Source organism: Notolepis coatsorum (assembly GCF_963971535.1).
Source record: "Notolepis coatsorum genome assembly, chromosome: 20".
NCBI lineage: Eukaryota > Metazoa > Chordata > Actinopteri > Aulopiformes > Paralepididae > Notolepis > Notolepis coatsorum.
Window position 1 is genome coordinate 36,101,031 of NC_140184.1, and position 25,720 is coordinate 36,126,750.

At 42.7% G+C, this 25,720-nt stretch overlaps 1 protein-coding gene across 1 annotated transcript in view; it reads left to right on the forward strand.

Annotated features, from left to right (window-relative positions):
* Positions 1-7,689: 7,689 nt before the first annotated feature.
* The window catches only part of cpeb1b (cytoplasmic polyadenylation element binding protein 1b), a gene marked incomplete at both ends in the record, with an annotated part of 41,703 nt that continues 23,672 nt past the window's right edge, over positions 7,690-25,720 (forward strand). Inside the window, 4 exons of the mRNA XM_084337102.1 lie at positions 7,690-7,882; positions 9,351-9,584; positions 11,895-12,124; positions 15,616-15,883. Coding sequence (XP_084193228.1) covers positions 7,690-7,882; positions 9,351-9,584; positions 11,895-12,124; positions 15,616-15,883 — 925 coding nt within the window. The remainder of the gene's footprint in view (positions 7,883-9,350; positions 9,585-11,894; positions 12,125-15,615; positions 15,884-25,720) is intronic.

The following is a 25,720-nucleotide window of genomic DNA, read 5'->3' on the forward strand; positions in this document are numbered from 1 at the left end:
TTGATAAAGGTTGCTGACCCCTGGTCTGTATCATATGAATCTGGTATGGTCAGTAGTGGAGAGAAATCCCTCTTGTTTGTCTCTTCTTGACCACTGCTTGTGGTTCCAAACCCATTCCAAGGCTGGAAACTGCACACACCACACAGCTGTAGATCTATTACTTAGGCACATTTCTCCAAGCTAAGGTCTGCTTGGGAATTGGCTGTAATTGATATTTGTTCTCCCAGTAATCAGTATGTCAATATGTCATGATTACCCCACAAACAATCGTATGGTATTAGAGATGGGTTGTACAAATGTATCCATTCAATTAAATCCATCTAAATGTCAATATATTTGAGCACTATTTAGTTATACATATGTTCCAGTATAGGGTTATGATGGTCAATTTGAGAATATATCAAGTCGGGTAAAAGTCGTTTGAAAATATGCAGGGAAGTCAAGTTGTCGTTGCATGGGGTTTGCATGCCCCCCCGTGTTTGCAAGGGTTTCCCCTCATAAGATAAACCCAATGGAAAAACATGCAGAGCAGATCGCTATAACTGTTGTGTCCCTGAGGAAGACTACTCCTGGATTGGTCCCCGACCACAGCACATGGCTGCTCTTGGAAGTGCAGAAAGACATCTCATCGGCGACTCCGTGCATGCGTGTTCCTTTTGAGTCGCCCATTTCGCATGTGTTAAACTGCATGACAATTAAAGACTTAGATTCATAGATACGGATGACCCATTCAAAGATGTAGGAGTCAGTTTTTGTTAAAGATAAGACTTGAAATATTGCTGACATCAGAGTCTTGGTGCGGTGTAAACACTGACCTATTTGGTCGTGGAGGACAAGAGCTTTGAGTTGAAGAAGGGGATCACATGTATTAATTATACAAGGGGGAAATAAAAGTATCTTGCAACATCTAGTGGTGGGCCATCATGAAAACTAAAAGTCTTGCACAGACACCCTCTACCCAATAGATTAAAATCCCTGTTTTGTCATCTCCCATCGTGAGTTGAAAGATAACTCCTTGTATTATGATTTGTCTGAGAACTGCTATCTGAAATGTCAGTTGTAAATGGCAGAGTTGAAAAGTATTTAAAGCCCCAATCGGTTTTGATGTGGCCATTTGTGGACTATTCTTAGCATTATCGAAGAGTAGCCTATGATTTGTACAAAATAATTGAAAATACGCTTTCTGGAACAGTGTTTACAAACGAATACATTAAAAGCTGACAAATTATTGAAAATACGCTTTCTGGAACAGTGTTTTTTTTTTAAACTTTGACCAGACAGCTGGTTCTTTTTAGCGTTTATCGCTTTTTCTAGTCAAGCATGACCGACAGAAACAGGTTGAATGGGATATAGATCAGGGGAAGACACTGAGAAAATACGGCGAGTCCGGGAGTCGAACTCGTGTACCCCAGATCCGTGACGCGCACGGTTGTCCCCGACGCCGAAATAGCGCCGAGATGCTACTGGAGCTCCCCTCTGGAACAGTGTTTACAAACGAATACATTAAAAGCTGACAATGCCACTAATCAGTCGTTGTCAGAGGTACCCCTCTTAATGTTGGTTCACAATTTGAAAACCTCAGACTCCCAGACCATCAGCACAGGTTCCCCCCAAGGTTGTGTTCTTTCCCCTTTTCTCTTCTCCCTTTATACCAACAGCTGCACCTCCAGTCCGTCAAGCTCCTGAAGTTCGCAGACGACACCACCCTCATTGGACTCATCTCTGGTGGGGATGAGTCCGCCTACAGGTGGGAGATTGACCATCTGGTGACCTGGTGCAGCCAGAACAATCTGGAGCTCAACGCTCTCAAGACACTGGAGTTGGTTGTGGATTACAGAAGGAACCCAGCCCCACTCAACCCCATCACCCTGTGTGACTCCCCAGTGGACACTGTGGAGTCCTTCCGCTTCCTGGGAACCATCATCTCCCATGACCTCAAGTGGGAGCTGAACTCATCAAGAAAGCACAGCAGAGGATGTACTTCCTGCGGCAACTGAAGAAATTCAACCTGCCAAAGACGATGATGGTGCACTTTTACACAGCCATCATTGAGTCCATCCTCTCCTCTATCACAGTATGGTACGCTGCAGGCAGCCACGGCCAAGAATAAAGGCATTCTGCAGCGTGATCGGCTGCAATCTGCCATCTCTCCAGGACCTGTACGCCTCCAGAACCCTGAAGCGTGCAGGTAAGATTGTGGCCGACCCCTACCACCCCGGTCACAACCTGTTTGAGACACTCAGGAGGCTGCGGTCCATCAGGGCCAAAACCTCACGCCACAAGAACAGCTTCTTCCCCACTGCAGTGAGCCTCATCAACAAGGCTCGGGACCCTCACTGACACCCGAATGTGTTACATTAACACCCCCCCCCCCCCCCCCACACACACACTGGACTATATACTTGCCCACTGTATTGTTAACTCATTCTAATTAGTGTATATAAATGACCACATCTGCCCAGTTATATAGCCCTGGCCTATTCCTATTTTATTTTGACTTAACATTTTACTCTATTGTTCTATATATTTAATTGTTATATCCCATATCCTTTTATTCAACCTCTTATTTAGTTGTACAGCCCTGGCCTATATTTTATTTCATAATTATATTATTCTATTGTGCTCAACTGGCTCATTTCATTTTACTTTACTCCACCTCTTTATGTCTGTCTGCTAATGTCGCACGATAACGTCCAAAGCAAATTCCTTGTCATTTGAAAACTATACTTGGCAAATATAAAGACCTTTCTGATTCTGATAAAAGAAAAGAGTCAGCTAAATGACTAAATGTAATGTACATGGAAACACTAATTAATTTGGGTGGTGGTGGGGAATCTCTGAAACGACTCCGGCTTTAAAATGTTAAACAATTCATAACTCACCATTGTGCAATAGAGGATAAAAAGGCATATCCACACACACACACACACACACACATCTTTCGCATTCTAAAAACAAATCGATATATAGTATAACTGTATATTGTATAGTAGGGGTGTAAAGGTACGTGTATCCGTACCGTACCGTTCAGTACGGCTGTGTACCAAACGAATACAACGATATGTTAACCACTGGGCTTGGGCTATGACCTCTGCCAGTGGGTCTTGGACTTCCTGACTGGCAGACCCCAGGTGGTGAGAGCAGGCAACTGCACCTCCTCATCCATCACCCTCAACATAGGGGCCCCCCAGGGCTGTGTTCTGAGTCCCCTCCTCTACTCCCTGTACACACACGACTGTGTGGCTCAGCGGAGTAGCAATACAATCGTCAAATTTGCTGACGACACAGTGGTGGTGGGCCTGATCTCTGCCAACGACGAGAGGGCCTACCTGGAAGAGGTCAAGGTCCTGGCGGGATGGTGCCAGGAAAACAGCCTCTCCCTGAACGTCAGCAAAACAAAGGAGATGATTGTGGACTTCAGGAGGTCGGGGGTCAAGGACTACAGCCCCCTCAGCATCGACGGGGCACCGGTTGAGAGAGTCAACAGCTTCAAGTACCTCGGAGCCTACATATCCGAGGACTTGACATGGACCACACACATTAACAGTGTGGTGAAGAAGGCACGACAACGCCTCTACTTCCTCAGGCGCCTAAGGAAGTTCCAAGTCAGCCAGAAGATCCTTAAGAACTTCTACTCATGTACAATAGAGAGCATCTTGACCGGCAACATCACCTCCTGGTTTGGGAATAGCACTGCAAAAGACCAAAGCAGACTACAAAGAGTGACACGTTCAGCCGAACGCACAATTGGAGGGGGGCTCCCCACCCTCCAGAACATTTACTACAAGCGTTGCAAGGGCAAGGCTAAGAGAATCATTAAAGACTCCAGTCACCCGAACAACTGCCTCTTCGAACTGCTGCGGTCAGGCAAGCGATACAGGAGTCTCAAGGCGAGCACAGAAAGACTCAGAAGTAGCTTCTATCCCCAGGCCATCAGGCTGCTAAACGAACAATGAATGAACACTACACAACAACAACCACCAAACGCACATAGCACACACATCCACACGCACACACTCACTTTAAACAAACACACTGTAGCACCCACTCCACACACTTTATAGCACACACCCACTTTAAACAAACACACTGTAGCACCCACTCCCCACACTTTATATTTATGGATGAAGGATTGCACTACAACTCGTACACCTTACTGTAAATTGTACCTAAAATTGTACCTCATCCCATTTCTGCTTTGCACTAGATAGTACTGTACATTAGTACACTGCATAGTATTGTGTATTGTATATTATATGGTAACTCAGAACATTGTACATATGTCTATACCGAACACTGTGACCTCATTTTCTTCTTCTAAATTCATGCTATATTATGTTATTATGTTAATTGATACTATCTTGTCTAGCACAGTCTCTGGAGCGTAACAGTAAGAAGCATTTTGTATGAAAGTATTCTGTACTTCTGTATGACAACTATTAAAGAACTTGAACTTGAACTTGAACAACCGCCCACTGGGGGCTGTTTTTTTCACAATCTAATATAATTATTTTTTTTATTTTTTATTTAACAAATCAATTATTAATTTCAATATAGAATATTCGTTGACAGCCCTACAAGTACAATTAGTTACTGCACACTACATCACCCCTGAGTGGAACATGGAAAGCCAAACTTTCCCCCACTGTACCGAAAACCCGTACCGAACCGTGACTTCAAAACCGAGGTACGTACCGAACCGTGGTTTTTGTGTACCGTTACACCCCTATTGTATAGTATAGTATAGTATTGTATAGTAGTATACATAAGACCCAGTGCCTCATCCGTAGCTTAACACTGTATTGCACTATCGCTCAGCATGTCTTTTACCATGCATTTTTTAAACTTTATGTACATTATACCTGTTATGTCTTATTCTTATTACTTGTATTATTGCACAATCGCTGCGGGCATGACCACCTGCATTTCACTGTATGCCTTGTATGCCGTGACAAATACAACTCTTGACTTGACTTGACTCGTTTAGTAAAGACAAAAAAAAGTGTATAGGTAAAGTTTATACTTCTTAAAGGCTCAGCTTTTCTGTTTGGAAGGTTATGAAAGGTTATGAAAACTTAGTTCTGGGTTATTTACCCTGTTGGTAGTGCATCTTACCACACAGCAGATTTTAGGTATTTTTCAGTTTTTTTGCTAGCTGACCTAAATTACAAGGACTGTCACACAATACAAAGTTAATGGAGAGTGATGGAATGTTTCCCCCTCTGTGTGGGTGGGACTTATTTGTCTCTATGGCCTAATTGGCCGTGAGCCAGTAGTGTTGGTTGTTACCATCTTGGGGGACTAACTTTCATAGTGATTTTTGGGAAGGTATATATCTTTTATAACACTACCAAGCATATTTTTCAGGCCTCCTGTCCGAAATTACATGCCCCAAATTAATCATGATAGTTCCTGAACCAAAAGGTGCATGTTTCTGGTCTCCTTTGATAGGTAACAAGCTAGGACATATGAATCCAGTGTAAGTAAACCCACATCTATTACCATTCCAGAGTAAATGGAGATACAATGAAGGAACACATCATATTTGTACCCTCGCCTGGTACATAATCTTAATTTAAAAGGCAATATGACCATTATAACCAATATCCCATGGATAATAATGCAACTGAATGTGTTCTCCTACTCCTTGACTACAAATGTAACTGTAAATGTGATGACAATACATTACAAATACAACATTAATGATGTCGTTTAAAAAGGTATACTCAGATGATGTAAATGTTTTGGCCATGGGTTACCGTTTACATGTTGACTGTTTACTGGTAATTTGACTACAAAATCCACTGAAAAATATGCTTGGTAGTGTTATAAAAGATGTGATAGCACACATTTGGCATTGCTATCACATCTTTTCTAGCAGCAGGGGTGTATAGTACTGTATACCTTCCCAAAAATCACTATGAAAGTTAGTCCCCCAAGATGGTATCCGTCCCGTGGCCCAAATTTGGGGCCCTGGCTCACGGCCTATAAATCAGAATAATAATCTGTGGAACTGTATGGACGAATATTGCAGCACCACATACATAGTAGTCACTACTATGTATGTGGTGCTGCAACATTACGCACTGATAGGCGAAATTTATTTGGTTGACCTATTTCATTGGCTCCGAGGAAACAGCGATGAAACCAGTGCACGCCCTGCTGTGCGCGATACGAGTCGCCCGGCCTGAGAGCTATAGTTACTACTTCCTGTGAATGAAAAACAATTATTTATATTTGATATATTAACGTTATATTGTGCATTGGAAACACAAACATACTTAAAATGAGTAAATATTATTCATTTTAAACATGTTTATTTTATTTCTAGGGCTCTAAAAAAAAGGAAAAAAAATCTTCTTCTCCTCTCTATTAACAAGGGAGGGCGGCGCTCTAGCGCCCACTATGGACGAACCGCCACTGTAAAAGTAGTGTGCGTCTGTGTTTGGTGCCACTTGCAAGTACAAAAAAAAAAAAAACGTCCCTTTAAGTCCCTTGTTGTAGGCAGCTCAATGAAAGACAAGTATGCCCTACCTACCCAGAGGGCTCTGGCCCCCCTACCCACCATGACCATGAACTTGGACCTTCAATGTCAGCGCCCACAAACCGCAATCTCTCGGCCGTTTCCTCCGTGCCATTTTGAATTTGAAAGCGTACGGCGAGCGAGTGGGTAGAAACGGGCAATAGGGTCCAGCTGCAGACGGGTGGGCCTTCTAGTCATAGATATCTATCTATATCTATGCTTCTAGTTCTATGCCTACGAATACAAAAGAAAAGAAAGGAAGAAGAAGAAGAAGAAGAAGAAGAAGAAGAAGAAGAAGAAGAAGAAGAAGAAGAAGAAGAAGAAGGAGGAGGCATGGCCTATAACTTTTATGTTACAATGTATCAAAAATAATCAATCAACAAGGAACCTTGATACTGCAACCAAGATGGCAACTAAACAATGAAATGATTTGTCATGAACATTCTTTATAAACCTACAAAACACTACTGCAACTACTACTTATTGGGGGAAGGCGAGCGGCGGCTGGCCTTTGATATCAGGGCACCACGTGGGGTGTTGGAGCGCGTCACTGTTCTGCACAGCTTTCTCAATCTGGGATTTAGGTAATAATTAGGCCCAGCTGGGCGAGCAGACTTAATAAATATTAGCTCCTTTTCAAGCTCACGTCTGTTCAACTTCTCTGACAGGCTATCTATATAATGGCGTTTTCCCTGGTGAGTTGAATTCAAAACATTTGGCCGTTATGTTTCCTCAACGTAGCCGCGGCTAGCAAAGATGTGCTACAGCAGTTTTGCCATTACTAGTCATCGCAGTATTAACGCCACAGTCTCGCACACATGCTTTCTCTAAATTAAATTTTCAGAAATATTTCGAAGTCCTTGACATCTTCGTGTATTATATCAGCGGCAGTAACATGCCGGCGTTTCATTGTTCCAATGAATTTCAAGTTTGTTTATTATTTGTCACATAAAATGCGTGTACTTTACGGTGAAATGATTGGTTCTGTATGAGAGTGTGCTTCATACAGTAAAAAAATAAGTGTGACTTGACGGCCATGTACATTGAATGCACCAGCAGTTGGTACATCAAAAACACGTAAAACGTATCTCGATTAACAAAATAAAGCACAATCTCGACGGAGCCCACAGAGAGGCGACCGGACAGTGCGGCGCCATTAAGCCATCATGTCTTTGTTGCATTCTTCACAGAGAGATGACCCTCGAGCCCATGACCGCTGGGACCCCGAGGCTCCAGCCATGTCCACCTGCAGCAATGCAGATATCTTCCGCCGAATGAACACCATGTTGGGCAATGCACTGGATTTGACCGGTGTGTGCACCACACCCAACACCAAGGGAAAGAGAGACTTATTGTGTGGTAAAGACTTGATTAATCCCACACAACTAAATGCATTTGGTCATTTGGTGACTTGTGTTGTGCATTGGGTTAAACATCCAGTCAGGGGGGTAGATGTATGGGGAATGTAATGACTGACTTTATTTGACCAGAAATGCTATCCAGTCCAGTCAACCTCTTCAGTGTGTCAGACTTGCCAACAGCTGATTCATGCTGCATTGCTTGGTCTGCAGTATTACAGCACTTGTAAGCTCACCCCCTAAGACGGAGACATTTGCCAAGTTTAAAGTAGACTTTCAGTCCTGTGTTCTTCCTTGGAGATGTTTACTATGATTTTTACTTTGATTTGCCCCCTAAGCAGTCCTCTGTGAGGCTGTTATTTGCTTGCTAGATGTAAGAAAAATGGAAGACATTCTAAGTGTAAAGTCTGTCTCCTTACAGGACGCTTTACAGGATTAAAAAAAAGTCTTGACTCATGCATGACCCTATGAAATTGAATTGGAACATGGTGCAGATGGAGTCAGTCTGGTAGTGTAATCCAGCTTGAATCAAAGTTTTAGTAGCCCCCCCCCCTCCCCCCCCCCCCCTCTGGCCTGCTGGGAGTTGCTGAATCAGGACTGTAGCTAGCAGTTGGAGACGGTCCAGATCTGAAGAGCGATGGGAGGAGCTGGCAGTGCAAAATGCCCTGTCCTCAAACATCTGATCAGTCAGCTGCTGCTGTTAGCTAGACTTTCTGTTTGCCTGCCTGTGTGTGTGTGTGTGTGTGTGTGTGTGTTACTCTGGCAAACCAGAGGAATAACCCAGCACGCTAGCCAGCTGAATGCTTCACAGCATATCTTTCCTGTGCTGAGAAGCTAATCCTTACCCAACAATCCAGTCTCTGTGCAGACTCATTGCTGTCTCCTGTGCTGCCTCCCTGCTCGAGCTGTGCCTCCTCGTCTCACCCACCCACTCTGTCTGCCTCTTTGCCAGCTCACTCGGGGACCTAGACGAGACGTACTGTAAGCAGCAGCAGTCGCTGTCTACCGTCGACTCCCTCTGAGACGTGCTGTGCCTACCAGAGAGGGGTTGAGTTCTATCAACCGGCCAATATCTCCGACAGGAATTTTTCATTACTTGTTGGGAGAGGAAACAGAAAGCAGGTGGTGGGGGGGCAACTGATGTCATTAGCAGGGGGGTGTGAGTGCATCAGCAGCCAGGTCACATGCTGTTAGGTGGGTCAGTGATGCAGACGGAGATGCATGGCAGTCGCACCGGACACAGTAGCAGCAGGTTAGCTTCCCTGTTTACCAGGGCAAAGGGGGAGAATAAAGGCAGAAACTACTACTACGATTTTTTATATTCTAAAATAATCTATTTCTCTCGCTATTCGCAACACCCTCTTTTCCCTGGAAGGTGAATGCAGTGTTTCTAACAAGTAAGCTCTGGCTATTTAACACTTCTCCCTCTTTTTTCACCTGTCTCTCTACGCCTCTAAACCGGATCCCAGACCGGAAGGAATCGGAGCTGGCTGCAGTGGGCAGCAGGATGCTCTTCCCCAACTGCAGCGGTGGTGGCATGTCTCTCTCCCAGGAGGTGTCGTCGCCCAGGGGCCTACCGGACGTCACTGACGTAGGCCTGGGCCTCCAGTCCCTCAGTCTATCTGGTTGGGAACGTCCCTGGAGCAGCCAGGAAGCAGATGCATACATCACCACCGCCCAGGCCCAATCTAGCTCACCCTCCAGTAAGTACTAGATTCTACAAAACTACTATTGTTGTGAAGGAAGCGCATCTACAACACTAGCTTTCTTGTGTTCTATAGGCTGTATAATGTCCCATAGGGCTCGGAGGCTGGCTTGTTGTGGTAGTTGTTTGCAGAACTATGGTGGTATGGTTGTTTGTGTCCCTAATGTGGTTGTAGATGTTTAATGACTCTCGGATGTAACTTTTTTTGTCACTGGGTCTCATTTTAATTGCAATATTGGGAGTTATTTGAAGTATGTTACAGTTGGCTGTTCTCATCCCCTGGATTTAGAGCTGTGTATGTGAGAGCAGACAGTGGCATTGCTAGGGAGGATGATGTGGCAGTTTTGCTCTGCTGCTTCTTTTCAGGCTCAAAATGGTCCTGTGAGGATGCATCAAAACATCTTCATTTACATTGTTGTTCTGTATCGACAAGATCATGCGTGACATGGAGATGATTATGCCTGTCATCTGATGGATTTGTTAATGGGTTTAGAATATAACTATTCCTGTGTCTGAACTCGTTACTCCCTTATATTGTATAGTATGATCAGTATCTTTTCAGTATAATTAATTTGTAAAGGGTTTAGCAGGGCAATGCTGTCTTGTCATATGTATACTGACAATGCAGTATTTGAGAGACATTAGACTGCAAAATGGTTGTGCGTGTATAAAGAAAAAAATGCTGGTCAACAAAATGAGTGATGGTAATAATAATAAATGAAACTGTGATGCCTGACATGCAGCACTGTTTTGATTATGGCTTGAATATATAATATTGAAATTCTCATAGCAAGTCATTTTCTATTTACTGCATACCACACTGTATCATACATTAGAGTGTATGATTACAACAGCATGTGCTATTAGGATTGTATGTACTGAACAAAGGGGGTAATGATTTTCTCATTTTGATGAATTCTTGGTGGGTTAAAATGTTCATACTAAAATGACCCTCAAACATTATGCTAATAGCAATAGCCCGCCCTTATCATACCACCAGTTCAACTGAGAATAACGTGAGACAGAGGGATAGAGTGAGCAAGAATAGTCACTATGGTTTTGATTCTGTATTGATTCGATTTCAGAAACGGTGAGTGTTTGTCTTTGAGATCAGTCTTTGTTGACTTGAGGGGAAATATTGGTAAAAGATTCACCCCACCCCATTTTCACCTGACCCATTTGTGATGCTGTGGTTGTATCACTGCATGTCCATACTGATCCAACAACTTTTCATTAAGACTATTCTAAACTGGGTCTCGAAATTGGGACAGTGCTGAATCTTGCCCACAGCTGTAGATTTCTCTAGTGCTTTGTGTTGAGCACACATTGCTACAGACCCCACTGTACATATTTGCTGTGGTTGTCAGCTGACCCACTAATTTTTCAAGACAAGCAAGATGGGTCCCTGTACCTTAGGCAGTGTCTCCTAGCAATCATGTGGAGATTACATTACAATACTTGGAAGGTGTCTTGTATTGTGCCTTCAAATTCTGTCATAAATGCTACTTTGGTGCACATTAATGATCCAACAAAGTGAATTACAAGTGGATTTTTTTTTCACATGAGATGGTTAGGGGGTTGTCAATAGTCCCACTCGAGTCATGGTTCATTAAGATTGGGTCAAAAAACTACTTTAAAACATCAATTGGCTACATTCATTGTGTAAAATAGCTGTGTGCTGCATGATTTGTGAGATAAAACGAGACAAGCTGATATAAATACAATAGCAATCCTTTTCATCTACATTTCATTGAGTTGTAATTTAACGACACAAGGATTCAGTGCCCTTTGATGACATCAAGGGTGGAAATATTCAAACTCAATAACTGTCCACTAAATTAATGTGTGCAAAACAGTTTAGAACCTTGGGATATGAGAGATTATGTGCAAACTAACTGAATAAAAATTTCGGTTTATGTACCCCTTTAAGATGGTAATTTTGTTTATGCTTTGGCACATCATGGTATCACCCTTGCCATTATGCTGACCCCCTTTTGCACAACTTTGTCATTCTGCTGATTCTGCTGACCCCCTTCCACACAACTTTAGAAACTTGTCAGATGTATATCTGCAATGGCCATCCACTTTGCCCAGAAAATGTTGTTGCACCTAGACAGCTTTCCACCCACGTCCAGTGTCGTCATTCCACTCATCTAGAGACATCTGTTTTGTGATGACTTGCACAAAGAGGCAATTCCCATAGTGGCCTGGATTTGGCTGTTGGTGCATCCTTTTCTCTGAAGTGGCTTTGAGTCGTACCATATCAGTTTTGTCTCTGCCTATAAATTCTGTCATTGTCTTCTTCCAGTTCGAGGAATGCTCAACAGTCCCCTTGGCAACATCTTGGGCAAGCCCCCAGGCTATGTGCCCAATGAGCCCATGGGCACAGCTGCTGAATTCCTGGATAAGTTCCCTGTCATGGCTCGCATGGCCAACCGGCTGGACTCACGCTCCTTCCTGGACTCACGCTCCAGTAGCCCTGTGGACTCTGAGACCAGCGGCTTCAGCTCTGGCTCTGACCACTTCAGTGATTTGCTGGTATGGATGTACATGATACTGCAATTCTGTAATTTCCATTGTGTATTTTGAGTCACACAGTAGGTGTAGGGCAGGTAGGATCGGGGTCTGTCCTGTTAAAGGGATACCTTTTTTCGGAAGACTGGTTGTAACAAATACAATGGGCTTCTTACTTTTAGTGTTGGCTTTTTGTAGTGTCCCAGTAATAATCTGGGAAAACTTTTCCTTGTCACATTTTTAGAAATTATTTGGTTAAGTTTTGTTTACCTGTGATCCTACTTTGCATAACTGCACATCATTTGGAATTAAATGGACACATGACATCCACAAATTAATGTCCATTGATCATTTCTCATAAGGCCATGATCAGATTGCCTTTCCTCATCAGAACGTCTCGTACAGAGGACAAGGTTGCAAGGAGCTATAAATCATTTTCATTGCTAAGCAACACTTCAAAATGACGACGACATGTTCAATTTAGAGTGCCCCCAAAATGCGCCACCTTAATATGTTGGGATTGTCATTTGGACGTGACTGGCACCTGCTGTGATCAAATGATTGAAACAACTGAACCCTATTTACATTTTTTCTAAATAATAATAATAAATATGTCCCAGCCCATTTATTTGCAGTTGTGAAGTAAATCAAAATAATTTGAGTGTGATAAATTATCCAAAAGTACTCCCATTTGTTTATAATAAAACACAATATACTTGTGCCCTAATGATGAGGATATGCGCTGAATTGGGAAACCCAATCCCATTACCCGAAGAAGGTAAATACTATGGAACTACACACTATATGAATGTATTACATGGTCCCCAAGCATTGCCAAGTTCAACTGACCCGTGCCCCTTTCATGTGAGCTTGGGTATTGACAATGCTACATACTCTACCACATGGCCCCTAATGGACACCACAACCCAACATGTAGATAGATGGGCAGTGAGAGGCAGCATGTCACCAGGGTTATCAAGTGGGTACCTCCCTTCGTCTGCGTTTGTCAAGTTATGCAGCCTACACAGTACACACTACACTACTTAAAAAATGGTCAGTATGCTGTTCACACAAGGATCAAGTCGTTGTGGTATCGGACTACATGACTGATCAGCGACGGGTTTAAACATTACAAGAGCTTTAACCAGGAGGAATCCTAGACTATCCGGTCTGGTCTCCCAACTTCGTTTTGTCACAAACGCACGCAAGAAGGGATATGGGTTTTGGTCATGCTCAGGTTTTGCGCACGATTATAGCTATTTCTCTTTCTCAGAGAAAAAGCTAGCAGAGGACAAAGCCAACTTGTTAACCAAACACTGGTAATGGGCTGGTTTATTTCCCAGATCTCCGCCCATCCCCTTTTTTAATTTACATTGCAATAGGTGGAATAAGTAATCAATTTCTTGTTGGATTCTGACGAGACTGCTCTTAAATTTAGTTTTTAAAGACATTTTCTTCATTCCGTTTGTGGTCCCTCACTAGTTCAAAGTCAATAACTCAACCACAGCAGAATGGTCTCACACTCGTGTCTCATTGCTTGTCCCCAACAGGGTCCAGATATTTAACATGCTAGATATCCGTTTGGCATCTGCGACACATCGGCGAGTCACTCTGGTTGTGTCTTGGAACAATTCACACATAGCAATCAAGCGCCGACATGCAGAGTTGCTTCTGATCTTGGGCTTTTTGTTGGCCATCCCCAAAAAAAAATTGAAGAGTGAATGGCTATAATCGTGTACTCTTAACATGGCATTAGGCCCACAAGGCTCGACAGTTAGTTCCAGCATCCCAGAACCACAACTATTCCTTTTTTCTTATCCACTTTTTCTCCTATTTTTTTCTCCCATCCCAATTTCGCTGTGCCAATTCTCTCCTCTCCTGTCTTGAACGTTGCTCACATATGCCCCCCACTGGCTGGTTGTAGGGAGGATAGAAGCCTTGCATCACGTGTCCCCTCCGATACACGTGGAGGCAGCCTGTCGCATCTTTTCACCTGCCAGCGCAGACTCATTGGCGAGGTGTAACGTGTGGGAGGCTCACACTACCCCTGCTATTTCCTGTCTCTGCTGTGCAGGCGTCCCCCAACCGACCTGTAGGAGTCGCTGTCCACAACGTCCAGATTACCACCCATCGACTTCCACCCGCTAACTCTGCCAATTGAGTTTGTATGACTGCCGGCCCAAGCCGGAGGCAACGCCGACAGCCGGAGTCGAACCCGGTGTCTCTTGCGTTGGTGACGAGCGCGATGTCCGCTGCGCCACAGGGCTCTACAGTGCGAGCATTTCACTCATTTGCCCCTTAAAATAGATTTGTGCGAGGAGCACGGTGTGCAAGTAATGGTTTTGGGTAGTGGGCGTGTCGAAGCGCAATTGTCATTTCATAATATACACAGAGCAGTGCGGACCTTCAATTTTAGAAGCTAGAGGTATGACATCTAACTATTCAGCCCTGCGTTTGACAGCTCTGACTACTTATCTCACGCGGTTATGTGTAAGGAAAACTCTGCGAGCAATGGTCTAAAAACGCACCTCGTCGCGGTAAAAACCTCTCTCTCGTCTCGCCACTGTTTCTATGTAAGGAAAAGTCCGCAAGCAATGGTCTAAACGCACCTCGTCGCGGTAAAACTCTCTCTCTCTCTCTGGAAAACTCTGCAAGCTTTGCATCCCCTCTACTGATTCCTGATCCTATTTCATTCAAAAGGAAGATATTGCAATCATTTGATTATTTTCGTTTCAACAGTGTCAAAATATTAATTTAAATTATAATGAATTAAAGAATTGTATAAAGAACTTTCCATGTCTGTCATCTAATAATATATTCCATTACATTTCCCATCTGTATCGAAGTCAAAATGTTAGTATCGTGACAACACTACAACATACAAAAGCAGCTGGACAACCTATATCCTTTGTCTAGTAGGCATGGACCAATGTGTGATTTTGGTGATGCTATTGCACAGATGTTTGTCCCTTACTATGCACACACACGCACACTACAGTATAATATGCATGTAATAAATAGTTTGTTAATAAACTCTGGTACGTTTCTACAGTATAATATGCATGTAATAAATAGTTTGTTAATAAACTCTGGTACGTTTTTCACTGTGCTCCTAAATTTCTTTGTGTGATCCTACATTTTTTTGTGCTCCTAAATCTTTTCATTTAGGAGCACATGTGTTCCTTGTGAAAAAGGTTAGCGTAGAGCCCTGCGCCACCCAGCTGCCCTGAAACACAACTATTCCTATAACCCCTCTAGTATAACCTCTTTAGCTAATTCTATTTGAAAATGTTTTTAATCTTAAACGGACTCGTATGGTTCTTCGTCTGAGGGATTCAATTGACTTATATCAGCCCACCCTTTTTTTTCTTCATCCTGTCAAGTTATGATTGGAGGATCAACAAAATAGGGCGGGTTTGAGATGGATCAACTGAAAAAAAGGTGCATTCAGAGAAGCGTCCTACATGATCCCAACTTATATGGCACAATTCCTTTTGTTTGACTTGTTTCCCCAGTCGGCCTTGAGGATCTCCCCCACCCTGCCCTTCCTGATGTCCAGTATGCAGAAGGAGCCACTGCGTCTGGGCCTGGGTGCTTGCTTGGAGCACCAGGACAGCTGCAATCCCTTGACCCCCCCTCCCAGTGCCAGCCCATCCTCAGCCATGTCCCGCTGTTGGCCTCCTGCCTCCCTGTGGCCTACTGGCTCCCTGTGGGCTGGTCTGGACCAGCCTGATGATGGTTTTGGCATTGAGAGGGAGGCCCGTCTGCACAGACAGGCTGCTGGTAAATGCAATTTTTTTTTAGAGTCTGCTCCATGTAACTGTCTATTACTGGCCTTTTGGTCAGTCTTTCTAAAGCTGTTGTCATACCTCAGTGTTTCTCATTTAATAAAAGCTTAATTTAGGGCTGGGCAGTAAACCGGTGTAAAAGTAAATACAAGCACTTAAGGAAAAGGGAGATCCTGGTGGAACATTGGTAATGATTATCTAGGTCCAACATTGCTTTTTGTATAATTTATTTGGCATGTGAAACAGGAATTCTCTTGACTGGTAAATACTGGCCAATGGCTGTCTAGAATTTCAATTGGCCGGCAAATATCAATCTTGACTGCCATTGTGGCCAGTGTAAAGAAAACATACACAAAGTTGTTTCTGCAATGGCACATTACGTTAGGTTCTAATAATAAATATATCCAGTAATACCTTTTTTTAGTAAACATTTCTTATCTGTTCAGTGACATTAGTCGCAGACATAATGGTTCATTAATATAATGTTCTCATGCATTTCTCTTATGACTGCACATGTATTACATGATATAGCCATTCAATTTAACATTTGGCCTGTAAATGAAGTTTTGCTAAAGTCCTAGCTTTTACCCTGACGTGAAAATGTAGCCTAGAATCTTTATTACAATCACTCTGATCACAATATGTTCAAATAAATTTCAAGAAGTTATCCCGTTGATTTGAAAGTTTCTTGAGTGCTGCACAGTGCTCTCACTCTACAAATGATTACGCTGAGCCTTATTGCAATCATATAGGTAATAATTACTGTTTAAACATTGTTGGCTCCCATTTGACCCTGGGAATACTACTTGATTGGCCAGAAAAAAATAATACAAATTATTATAGTTAAAAATATTGTTGAAATATGTAATGGCTCTAGGGCTGTACCGAATGCTTCGATCATAATGTTGACATTCAAATTCTAAATCAACATTTGAATTTAAAATGTTTAATAAAAAAATTATATAAAAATGTAATCTTTTTTTTGTTGAGTCTATTCGATCCGTTTAAACCAATGGGGGTTTTCTTCACAGTTGCAGTTAAAGATTAGGCTACACTAATATTATAATATTATACTATAAGACGTCACCATCACTTTCATACCAACCGTGCCCTTATTGGATTATTTATGTTCAAGTCAAGAGTTTTATTTGTCACGGCTTACAAGCATAGTGACTAAACTGATGAGTTATATTCATTAAAGAAAGTTGATTTGATAAAAGAAAAAGACAAATTTAATCACTATTCAAATTGAGGATTATGTTTGAAAAAAAAATAAACTATTTTATATATTTTTTTTTATAAAGTAATTTCTTTTTTATAGACATTCGAAGCTTCGTTCGAATACTTCAATCGAAGCTTCGAATGTTAAAAAATGACATTCAGTACAGCCCTAAATGGCTCACAGTGCTAAAAGCTTACATTATTCGCAATTCCTTTATGCGAGTGGGCCTCCTAAGCTGTTAATTTTGGTCTCTGTAAACCTCATGTGTGTCCTAGTGACGACCATTTTGAAAGTTAAAGCCAGTTGGTAGGCCAAAGCATCTGACTTGATTTAGGGGTGTGGTCAAAAGAGTCAACAGAGGATTCCGGACGTTTCAGGGATACACTCTCACACCAATTGGGGGCCTTGTTGACTTCAATTAGTTGTATTCAATTATTTTAAATTCTGCATTTTATTATTAAGTCTACAGTAGTAGTGTCTCCTCCCTAGATTCCTCTCCCTACTGTAAGATTCTGATCAAACTGGCCAGTATCACGTCTTCGTCTGTTTGGCCCTCCATCCAATTCCTCTGCGTTGTGTACTTTTAATGGTCCTGACGTCTCCGATACTGGTAGATAAGATCCTTATCTCCCCGTTAGTGCAATCCATAAACCATAATAATTCTCCACTTCCGTAAGAATTCGACACTCCGACACCGTGAGATACCTTATGAGGAAAAGCGTTGTTTTATTGCTATAAACAGAACCTCATAATCAGATGTTATCAAGATGTTATCAGATGTTATCTATCATCCTTTTGTGATTCAGTCCAATAGTGTTCAGGCCTGTTCGTTAGCCTAACCATCCTCGTGGTAGCCGAAGCTACTGGTGATGTAGCATTCTCCCCCCCCCCCCCCCCTCTCAATGAGAGGAGAGAGTGTCGTCTGTGTGATCTCAGTCCTACTCGCTCTTGGTCTGATTCTAGTCCGAGTCAGATTCTAGTCTGCCTTACACCCGGAAACACCGTTCGATTTATAGATGTTCGTCGTCGCAACGGCGGCCCCGCCTTCTGGTTGTCATGCGACGTGTTGTCATGACAACTGCATAACCTTTAACACTAATAAACTCACGTTTCATTAAGATGAACCTCTCTCCCTCCTGCCCTGGGAGACGGTACACTCTAATCTCAGATGTTCTTCCAAGGAATTCATAACAACCCTCGCTGACGCGGCCTGTGCCTGTGAAACCACTGGTTCCACCACCGTCAATATCACCGTCTTCCATGCACATTTCAATCACCGTTTTAGCTGTGGTCACCTCCCCCCAATCTATACATCACATACATTGAAAAAGCACCCCAAATCTCTTCCCTACTGAACATAAGAGTCACTGTTGCAACGACCAGGACTCATACCCCACTGGCTTCCCACCTGTGAACGCTGCCAATTGTGTTCGTCTGAAGCTTAAATTTAGCTTGACAAAATATTGCTAACCTTTGGATATAAAATATTGCAGTATATTTTTTCCTTGATGATAATGGAGAAATCTAGAGCCCTATTTAACCCCTTTCTGGGTAAACTAGTATGAAATGATTGACATCACCAGATTCCTTGTGATCTCAAGTTGATCTCAAGTTGCATAATTATGATGCCTTTTTCCAACATAAAAATTTAGCCCACAAATAATTATTTTTTTTAACTGCCAACATCGGCCCAATATATTTGCAAACTGATATCAAGTCATCTACCAATCTGCATTTCTTAACCTCTTAACACTTCCAGTGCCATAAACTGTCCCCATCTCTGCCGCTAGAAGGCCAGCTTAAAATGGTCATTTCTGTGGTGTTTCACGATGTTTGCAGAGCTGTGTTCTGTTTTATAGCTGTGGAGACAATAGTGTGGCTCATTTGACAGACACCACTTGTAGTCCAACATGGAAAAAAAGAGTTTCTACACACTGTAGTTTGTAGTTTATTACACGCTAAACATCGCATTTCCAAGATAATCCAGTATTTTTCCATAGATCGCGAGATAAAACATGTTTTATACAACGGCATGCAAATTTCTCGATTCTGATTGGCTGAAACAGTCAATTTTCACGTATGTATCTGTCATAATTCCACGCTCTTGGTCCCAGGACCCGCCCACAACCGAATCACTATCACTCCGCGTGAGAGTAAAAAAAAAAACAAGATGGCGGACAATATCTTTACAAATGGATATGTTGATAGCGTCATAACGACTAAATAAAAACCGATTCTGTCACGGCGAATGTCTTAGTCTCTTACACAATGTTGGATTAGGTAATTGATGGGTCATGAGTCATTGTGGAACAAAATGAAAATCGCACGAATTGATTGACTTAATTGCAATTTTCTTTTTCTTCCTTGCCCCTGACTGCAGAGCTCACACTGTCTGGCACACTCACTCGGTCGCATACACACACACATACACACACACATACACACACACACACACACACACACACACTCCTGTCTGCAACGGCGGAGGACAGTCAGACTGAGAGACATAGAAGCAGCTGGGTGCTGCGCTGTTTTAAGTGAGCATGGCCTATTGAATTGATTGATTGATAATTTTATTACTGTCCGCCTGGTTTCCAACTGGTTAAGTTTAGGCCCTCTTTCGAAGTTGGTTAAGGTTAGAGTTTGTCTTTAGAGCAGGGCGATAGACCACCAGCCCTGGTTCCAAACTCCTTCCAAACCAACTTTGAAATTATATCCAATTCAATAACCCACGCTCACTTAAAACATCGCACCTCCCAGCTGCTTCTATAGAAAGTAGGTTAAAAACTAAAGAAAAGTTGGATGTGTTAGTTGGTTGGATGTCTTAGTTGAAAGACAGTTGGATGTGTTAGTTCGTTGGATGTCTAGGTGAAAGACAGTTGGATGTGTTCGTTCGTTGGATGTCTTAGTTGAGAGACAGTTGGATGTGTTAGTTTGCTGGATGTCTTACTGAGAACAGTTGGATGCACTTCCGAGCTGCTTCCACATGGAGGCAACTTCTCTTTTTTGTTGTTGTGGGAACTACTTTTTGTGGCGGATGGTTTTTTCAATAAATCTTCGATTAATGTGTGTTTATTGTATAGCAATAAGGTTGGATGAATGTGGCAGTTGTATAAAAGCATTACACCACTTGCAGACGTGATTTGTGAAAAATAAACCATGCCTAGGGGGGGTCCAACGACCCCCCCCTAGGCATGGTTTATTTTTCACAAACCACTCCTGCGCGTGATGTAATGCTTAAATGTGCAATAAGCCCAAATCGTTCTGGTTGATTCCCTGAAACCACAAATACTCAAATAAAAGCTATATAACATGTACATTATGTACCTTCACAAAATCATCAGGGGGCGGGGGGGTCGTTTTAACTCAAAACTGTGATCGTGTTTGCCGAGCTTGTTTTACGTCCGGTAAAACACAAAACTGTGATCGTTATAAAGTTCAGGTTCAGTAAAATAGACATAGAATATACCTTACCTTAGCCCAGTGTTTCTCAAAGTGGGGGGGGCGCAGAGGCATGACGGGGGGGGGGGGGGGGGGGGGGGGGCTTGAGATTAATAAAAAAAAAAAAAAAAATCACTAAAGTGCCATCTGTTGCAGCTGTACTGTTCTCCATCAAAATACCATTTCTGAAAATCATTATTAATAAAACACAGAAAAGGATCACCAAGTTACTCTGGATAAAAAAAACCTTTACAGACAACATTGAGACAAAGCTTCCTGACACATCTCCATCCAAACTCTTGGAAGAACTCTTTGAAATCTCATCTGATACCACCTAGAGAGCTAGTTTCAGAGTGGTGCTGAGTACCAAGTATCTCATCTCATGGCCCACCAAGTATCTCATGATGCAGCAGTTAAGGTGTTGATACCATTCAGCACCACATACAGTATCTGTGTGAAGCTGGCTTTTCATCCATGACGGCTCTGAAAACAAAATATAGGGCCAATTTGAAGGGTCACGATATTGGTGTTATTTCAATAAATTTAAACATGGCCCATTTCATGACTATTTTGTTGGGGGGGGGGGCCAAAATATTTTGGTCCGCCAAAGGGGGGCCTGACAGAAAAAGTTTGAGAAGCACTGCCTTAGCCAGAAGGTATTCCAAAAAGAATAATTTCAAGTCATCGCATCGCCATCGCGATTACCAGTGTATGTCTATACACGTTTCGATGGTAAATACGCCTCGGCAACGGAATTGAGGCGATCAATGTGAATCTGTTCAAGCAGGAGGAGGAGCACTTACCAAAAAATTAAGGAAAACGTGTATCCACGCCAATGCAATTCCAGTTCAGACACAGACGATACTGCCACCTGGTGATATTAGATCACCATTGCAATTTCAACATATACAAACGAGCCAGGGACAGCTAGAATGATTCGGATGATTTCGAACGGCGATCAGAGGAAAAATATCAAAGGATCAAACCCTGACTATACTCGTGATTGACGCTCAACCGCTGGCGAGATAAGCAGACTATACTCGTGATTGGCGCTGAATGTGTTAAGCCCTAGCCATATTTTCAGAGAATTAGCCTAAAAGTACATAACCAAATAAATGGAAGATTGCTCCACAAGGCCCATTTGCATGTTCCTGGTATCTAGACATCTATGGACCTCGGGGAATGTATTCCCAGTGTCGGAAATATTCAAGTCGTTTTATTTGTCACGGCATACAGTGAAATGCGGGTGGTCATGCCCACAGCTATTGTGCAATCATACAAGGAATAAGACATTTGTGCAATAATACAAGGAATAAGACATAACACGTATAATGTACATAAAGTTTACAAAAAGCATGGTAAAAGACATGCTAAGGTCCTGCGATAGTGCAATACAATGTTAGCTACGGATGACGCACTGGGTCTTATGTACAATACTATACAATCTACAGTTATACTATATATCCTTATGCTATCTTGCTATATCCATCTATTTACTATACAAGAACCACTCCTGTTTTTTTCCCTTTCAAAGTGACCTTTTCATTGTGTAAAGTGACCGTTCAGTGAGCGTGTGCAGCATGTGTGTGTTCATGCTAAAGTGACTGTTAGTGTGTGAGCTTATACAGTATGTGTGCTTGTGTGTGGAGAGTTCAGTGTTCAAGACTCTGATGGCCTGGGGGAAGAAGCTGAGCCGAAGTCTCTGTCTAGTTGCTGGTGTGCGCAGGCGTTTGCCTGACCGCAGCAGCTTGTACAGGCTGTTGTTGGGGTGGTGAGGGTCTTTATTTTTTTGTATCCACTTTTTCTATTTTTCTCCCATCCCAATTTCACCGTGCCAATTCTCCCCTCTCCTGTCTTGAACGTTGCTCGCATATGCCCCCCACTGGCCGGTTGTAGGGAGGATAAAAGCCTTGCATCTAGGGATGCCCCGATCGATCGGCCAGCGATCGTTATCGGCCGATATTCAGTATAAATGAGATCTGTGAATTCCGATAATGCTTTATTTTCGCCGATCGGTTTTCGCCGATCGTGAAAACAGATTGAAAAACATGATCCAATTCTTAGCGGAGATCTCACTCGCTCTCAGACACACGGAGCTGCAAACTGCTGCTCCTCCTGCCCCTCCCGCACCCGTGTAAACACAGAGGCGGCTCCTCTGCTCTAGTCTATAGTGCATGGGACCATGAGCTAATGTTAGCTACCTAGCTATTGTTACTGTTTAAACAGAATGACCCAGTCAACTATTCACTTTTAGTACATGAGGCATTGTCTAACGGTATCTAGCCGGCTAGCTACTGATGGCTCCTGATATCAACAAATGCTCCAGCAATAGTCTAGTAGTGCATGTTGATACCTCCGTTAGCTCACGTTAGCTCGCTGTTTAAAACGAAATGTCCCATTAAGCTAAATAGTTCACTGAGGCGTTGTCTTAATGTTATCTAGCCGGCTAGCAGTAGCTACAGATGGCTCCTGATATCAATGTCTTATAACATTGATTTGATGCGTATTCGAGCCCCTGGCTTCCATCGCATGAGGGCAGAGTATAGGGTCCAGCTGCAGCGCCGGAGAATCCTTGCTGGAACTGGAGGCTACTCGAGTATACACAAAGCAGAGTATACACGGACAGTGGAGATGGCGAGCATTTTGACTTGTTGTGTGGTGGCGATGTCTCGCAGATAATGCAAGTATAATTATATAATTTTATTTAAAATATATATATATTTAAAAAAAAATATATATGGCTCAAGACGATCTGTGATCGGTATCGGTGGCAAAAAACGTGATCGGGGCATCCCTTGCATCACGTGTCTCCTCCGATACACGAGGAGGCAGGCTGTCGCATCTTTTCACCTGCCAGCGCGGACTCTCATTGGCGAGGTGTAATGTGTGAGGCTCACACTACCCGCGCCATTTCCTGTCTCTGCTGTGCAGGCGTCCCCCAACCGACCTGTAGGAGTCGCTGTCCACAACGTCCAGATTACCACCCATCGACTTCCACCCGCTAACTCTGCCAATTGAGTTAGTATGACGGCCGGCCCAAGCCGGAGGCAACACAGACAGCCGGACTCGAACCCGGTGTCTCCTGCGTTGGTGACGAGCGCAATGTCCGCTGCGCCACCCAGCCGTGGGTGGTGAGGGTCTTTCATTATTCTGCAGGCTCTGGATTTGCACCTCTTGTTATACAAGACCTGCATGGCTCTACGCTAACCTTTTTCCCAAGGAGCACATGTGCTCCTAAATGAGAGAATTTAGGAGCACAGTGAAAATATTTCAAGTAACAAGAGTTTTATTTTTATATTTGTACTGTGCGTGCATGTGCAAACGGGAACGGGACACACATCTGTGCAATAGCACATACCACCAAAGTCACTGGCCCACTGTGCACGTGTGTGTATCTGCGTGTGCAAACGGGAATGGGACACGGGTGATTAATGCCTACTGTGTCAAAGTTGTAGCCAACAACTAGGCATAATAAAAAAGGCAGTGAAATTGAACTACTACTACAAAAGTAACAGTCACTTAACTTTAGCTTTTGCCCCTTTTATGCATACAATGCCTATGTTTTGGCTAGTGTTCTTCTAGAAAAATAATCCTTTCAGGGTTGCCTATTGAAATACTGTACACTAGGGCTGCAACTAATGACTAATTTGGTAGTCGACTAATCTGCCGATTATTTTTTCGATTAGTCGACTAATCGAAAACCAATGTAAACAACAATTTTTTTTTTTTTTTTTTTAATTACCTATCTTTGTGAAAGTGGCTTCTCAGCTCTGGTCCAGCTGAAGACAGAGCAGAGGAACAGATTGGACATTGAGCATGACCTCAGAGTTGCTTGTCTACCATCACCCCAGACTTTGAGACTCTTGTCAGGACCAAACAACAACATCATAACATGATGATCCCATAGCAAATTAAAATAATGACTCATGAAACATTTGAATTTGGATCTTTAAGCCACTTTAAATGAAAATGTATTTGAAGAACAATACAGCAATCACTCATAACAAGATAAATAAATTAAATAATACAAATTAAAGTGGAAGTGTACTTTAAACAACTTTTGTTTGCTGTGTGTGAGAGGAGTCCGTGTGTATGTGTGTGTCTTACTCTGATCGCTGTGTGAGTGAGAGGAGTGTGTGTACTGTGTAATTTGTGTGTGTCTTACTCTGATCGCTGTGTGAGTGAGGTGTGTACGGTGTACTGTGTAATTTGTGTATGTGTGTGTCTTACTCTGATCGCTGTGTGTGAGTGAGAGGAGTGTGAATGTGTGTGTGTCTTACTCTGATCGCTGTGTGTGAGTGAGAGGAGTGTGAATGTGTGTGTCTTACTCTGATCGCTGTGTGTGAGAGAGGAGTGTGAATGTGTGTCTTACTCTGATCGCTGTGAGTGAGGAGTATGTGTGTGTCTTACTCTGATCGCTGTGTGTGAGTGAGAGGAGTGTGTATGTGTGTGTGTGTTACTCTGATCGCTGTGTGTGAGTGAGAGGAGTGCGTGTGTAATGTATTGTGTCTAGTCTGATCATCATCTCCTGCAGGGGAACAATGTTTTCAATGTCCAAAATTTGCTATGGGATCATCATGTTATGATGTCTGGAACCCTGAGAAGCCACTCTCACAAAGATGGGTAGTGCACAAAAAAAAAAAAAAAATTAAATAAATTTTTTATTTTTATTTTTTTTAATGACTAATCGACGCAACAATTTCTCGTCGACGATTTTTTATAATTATGTCGACTAATCGTTGCAGCCCTACTGTACACCTCCAGTACAGAAACATTGTTTATGAGTTTGCGTGTCAATAGTTGACCATTGATTGACAGTCGATTCTGCCAATTACGTCACACCGCTTGCACCCACCTTTGCTGTTGATAACGCTAGCCAAGTTAGCACACACAGATACACACACGCATAGTGGGCCAGTGACTTTGGTGTAGGGGTGTAACAATGCATCGCAATGCATCGATCCCAAGGGGAAAATTCAACTGCATCGATTTGAAAATATTAGAATCGATTATCGCAATTTTAATGTGTACAGTGTTATGTTATTGTCATGTCCGTTACAGCCAACACAACGGCATACACTACTGCATCAACGTTATGATTAACAAAGCAAGGCATTCGTTTTGTTGCATTAACGTTATATTACTATTGCTATCGATGAATCTAGGTGT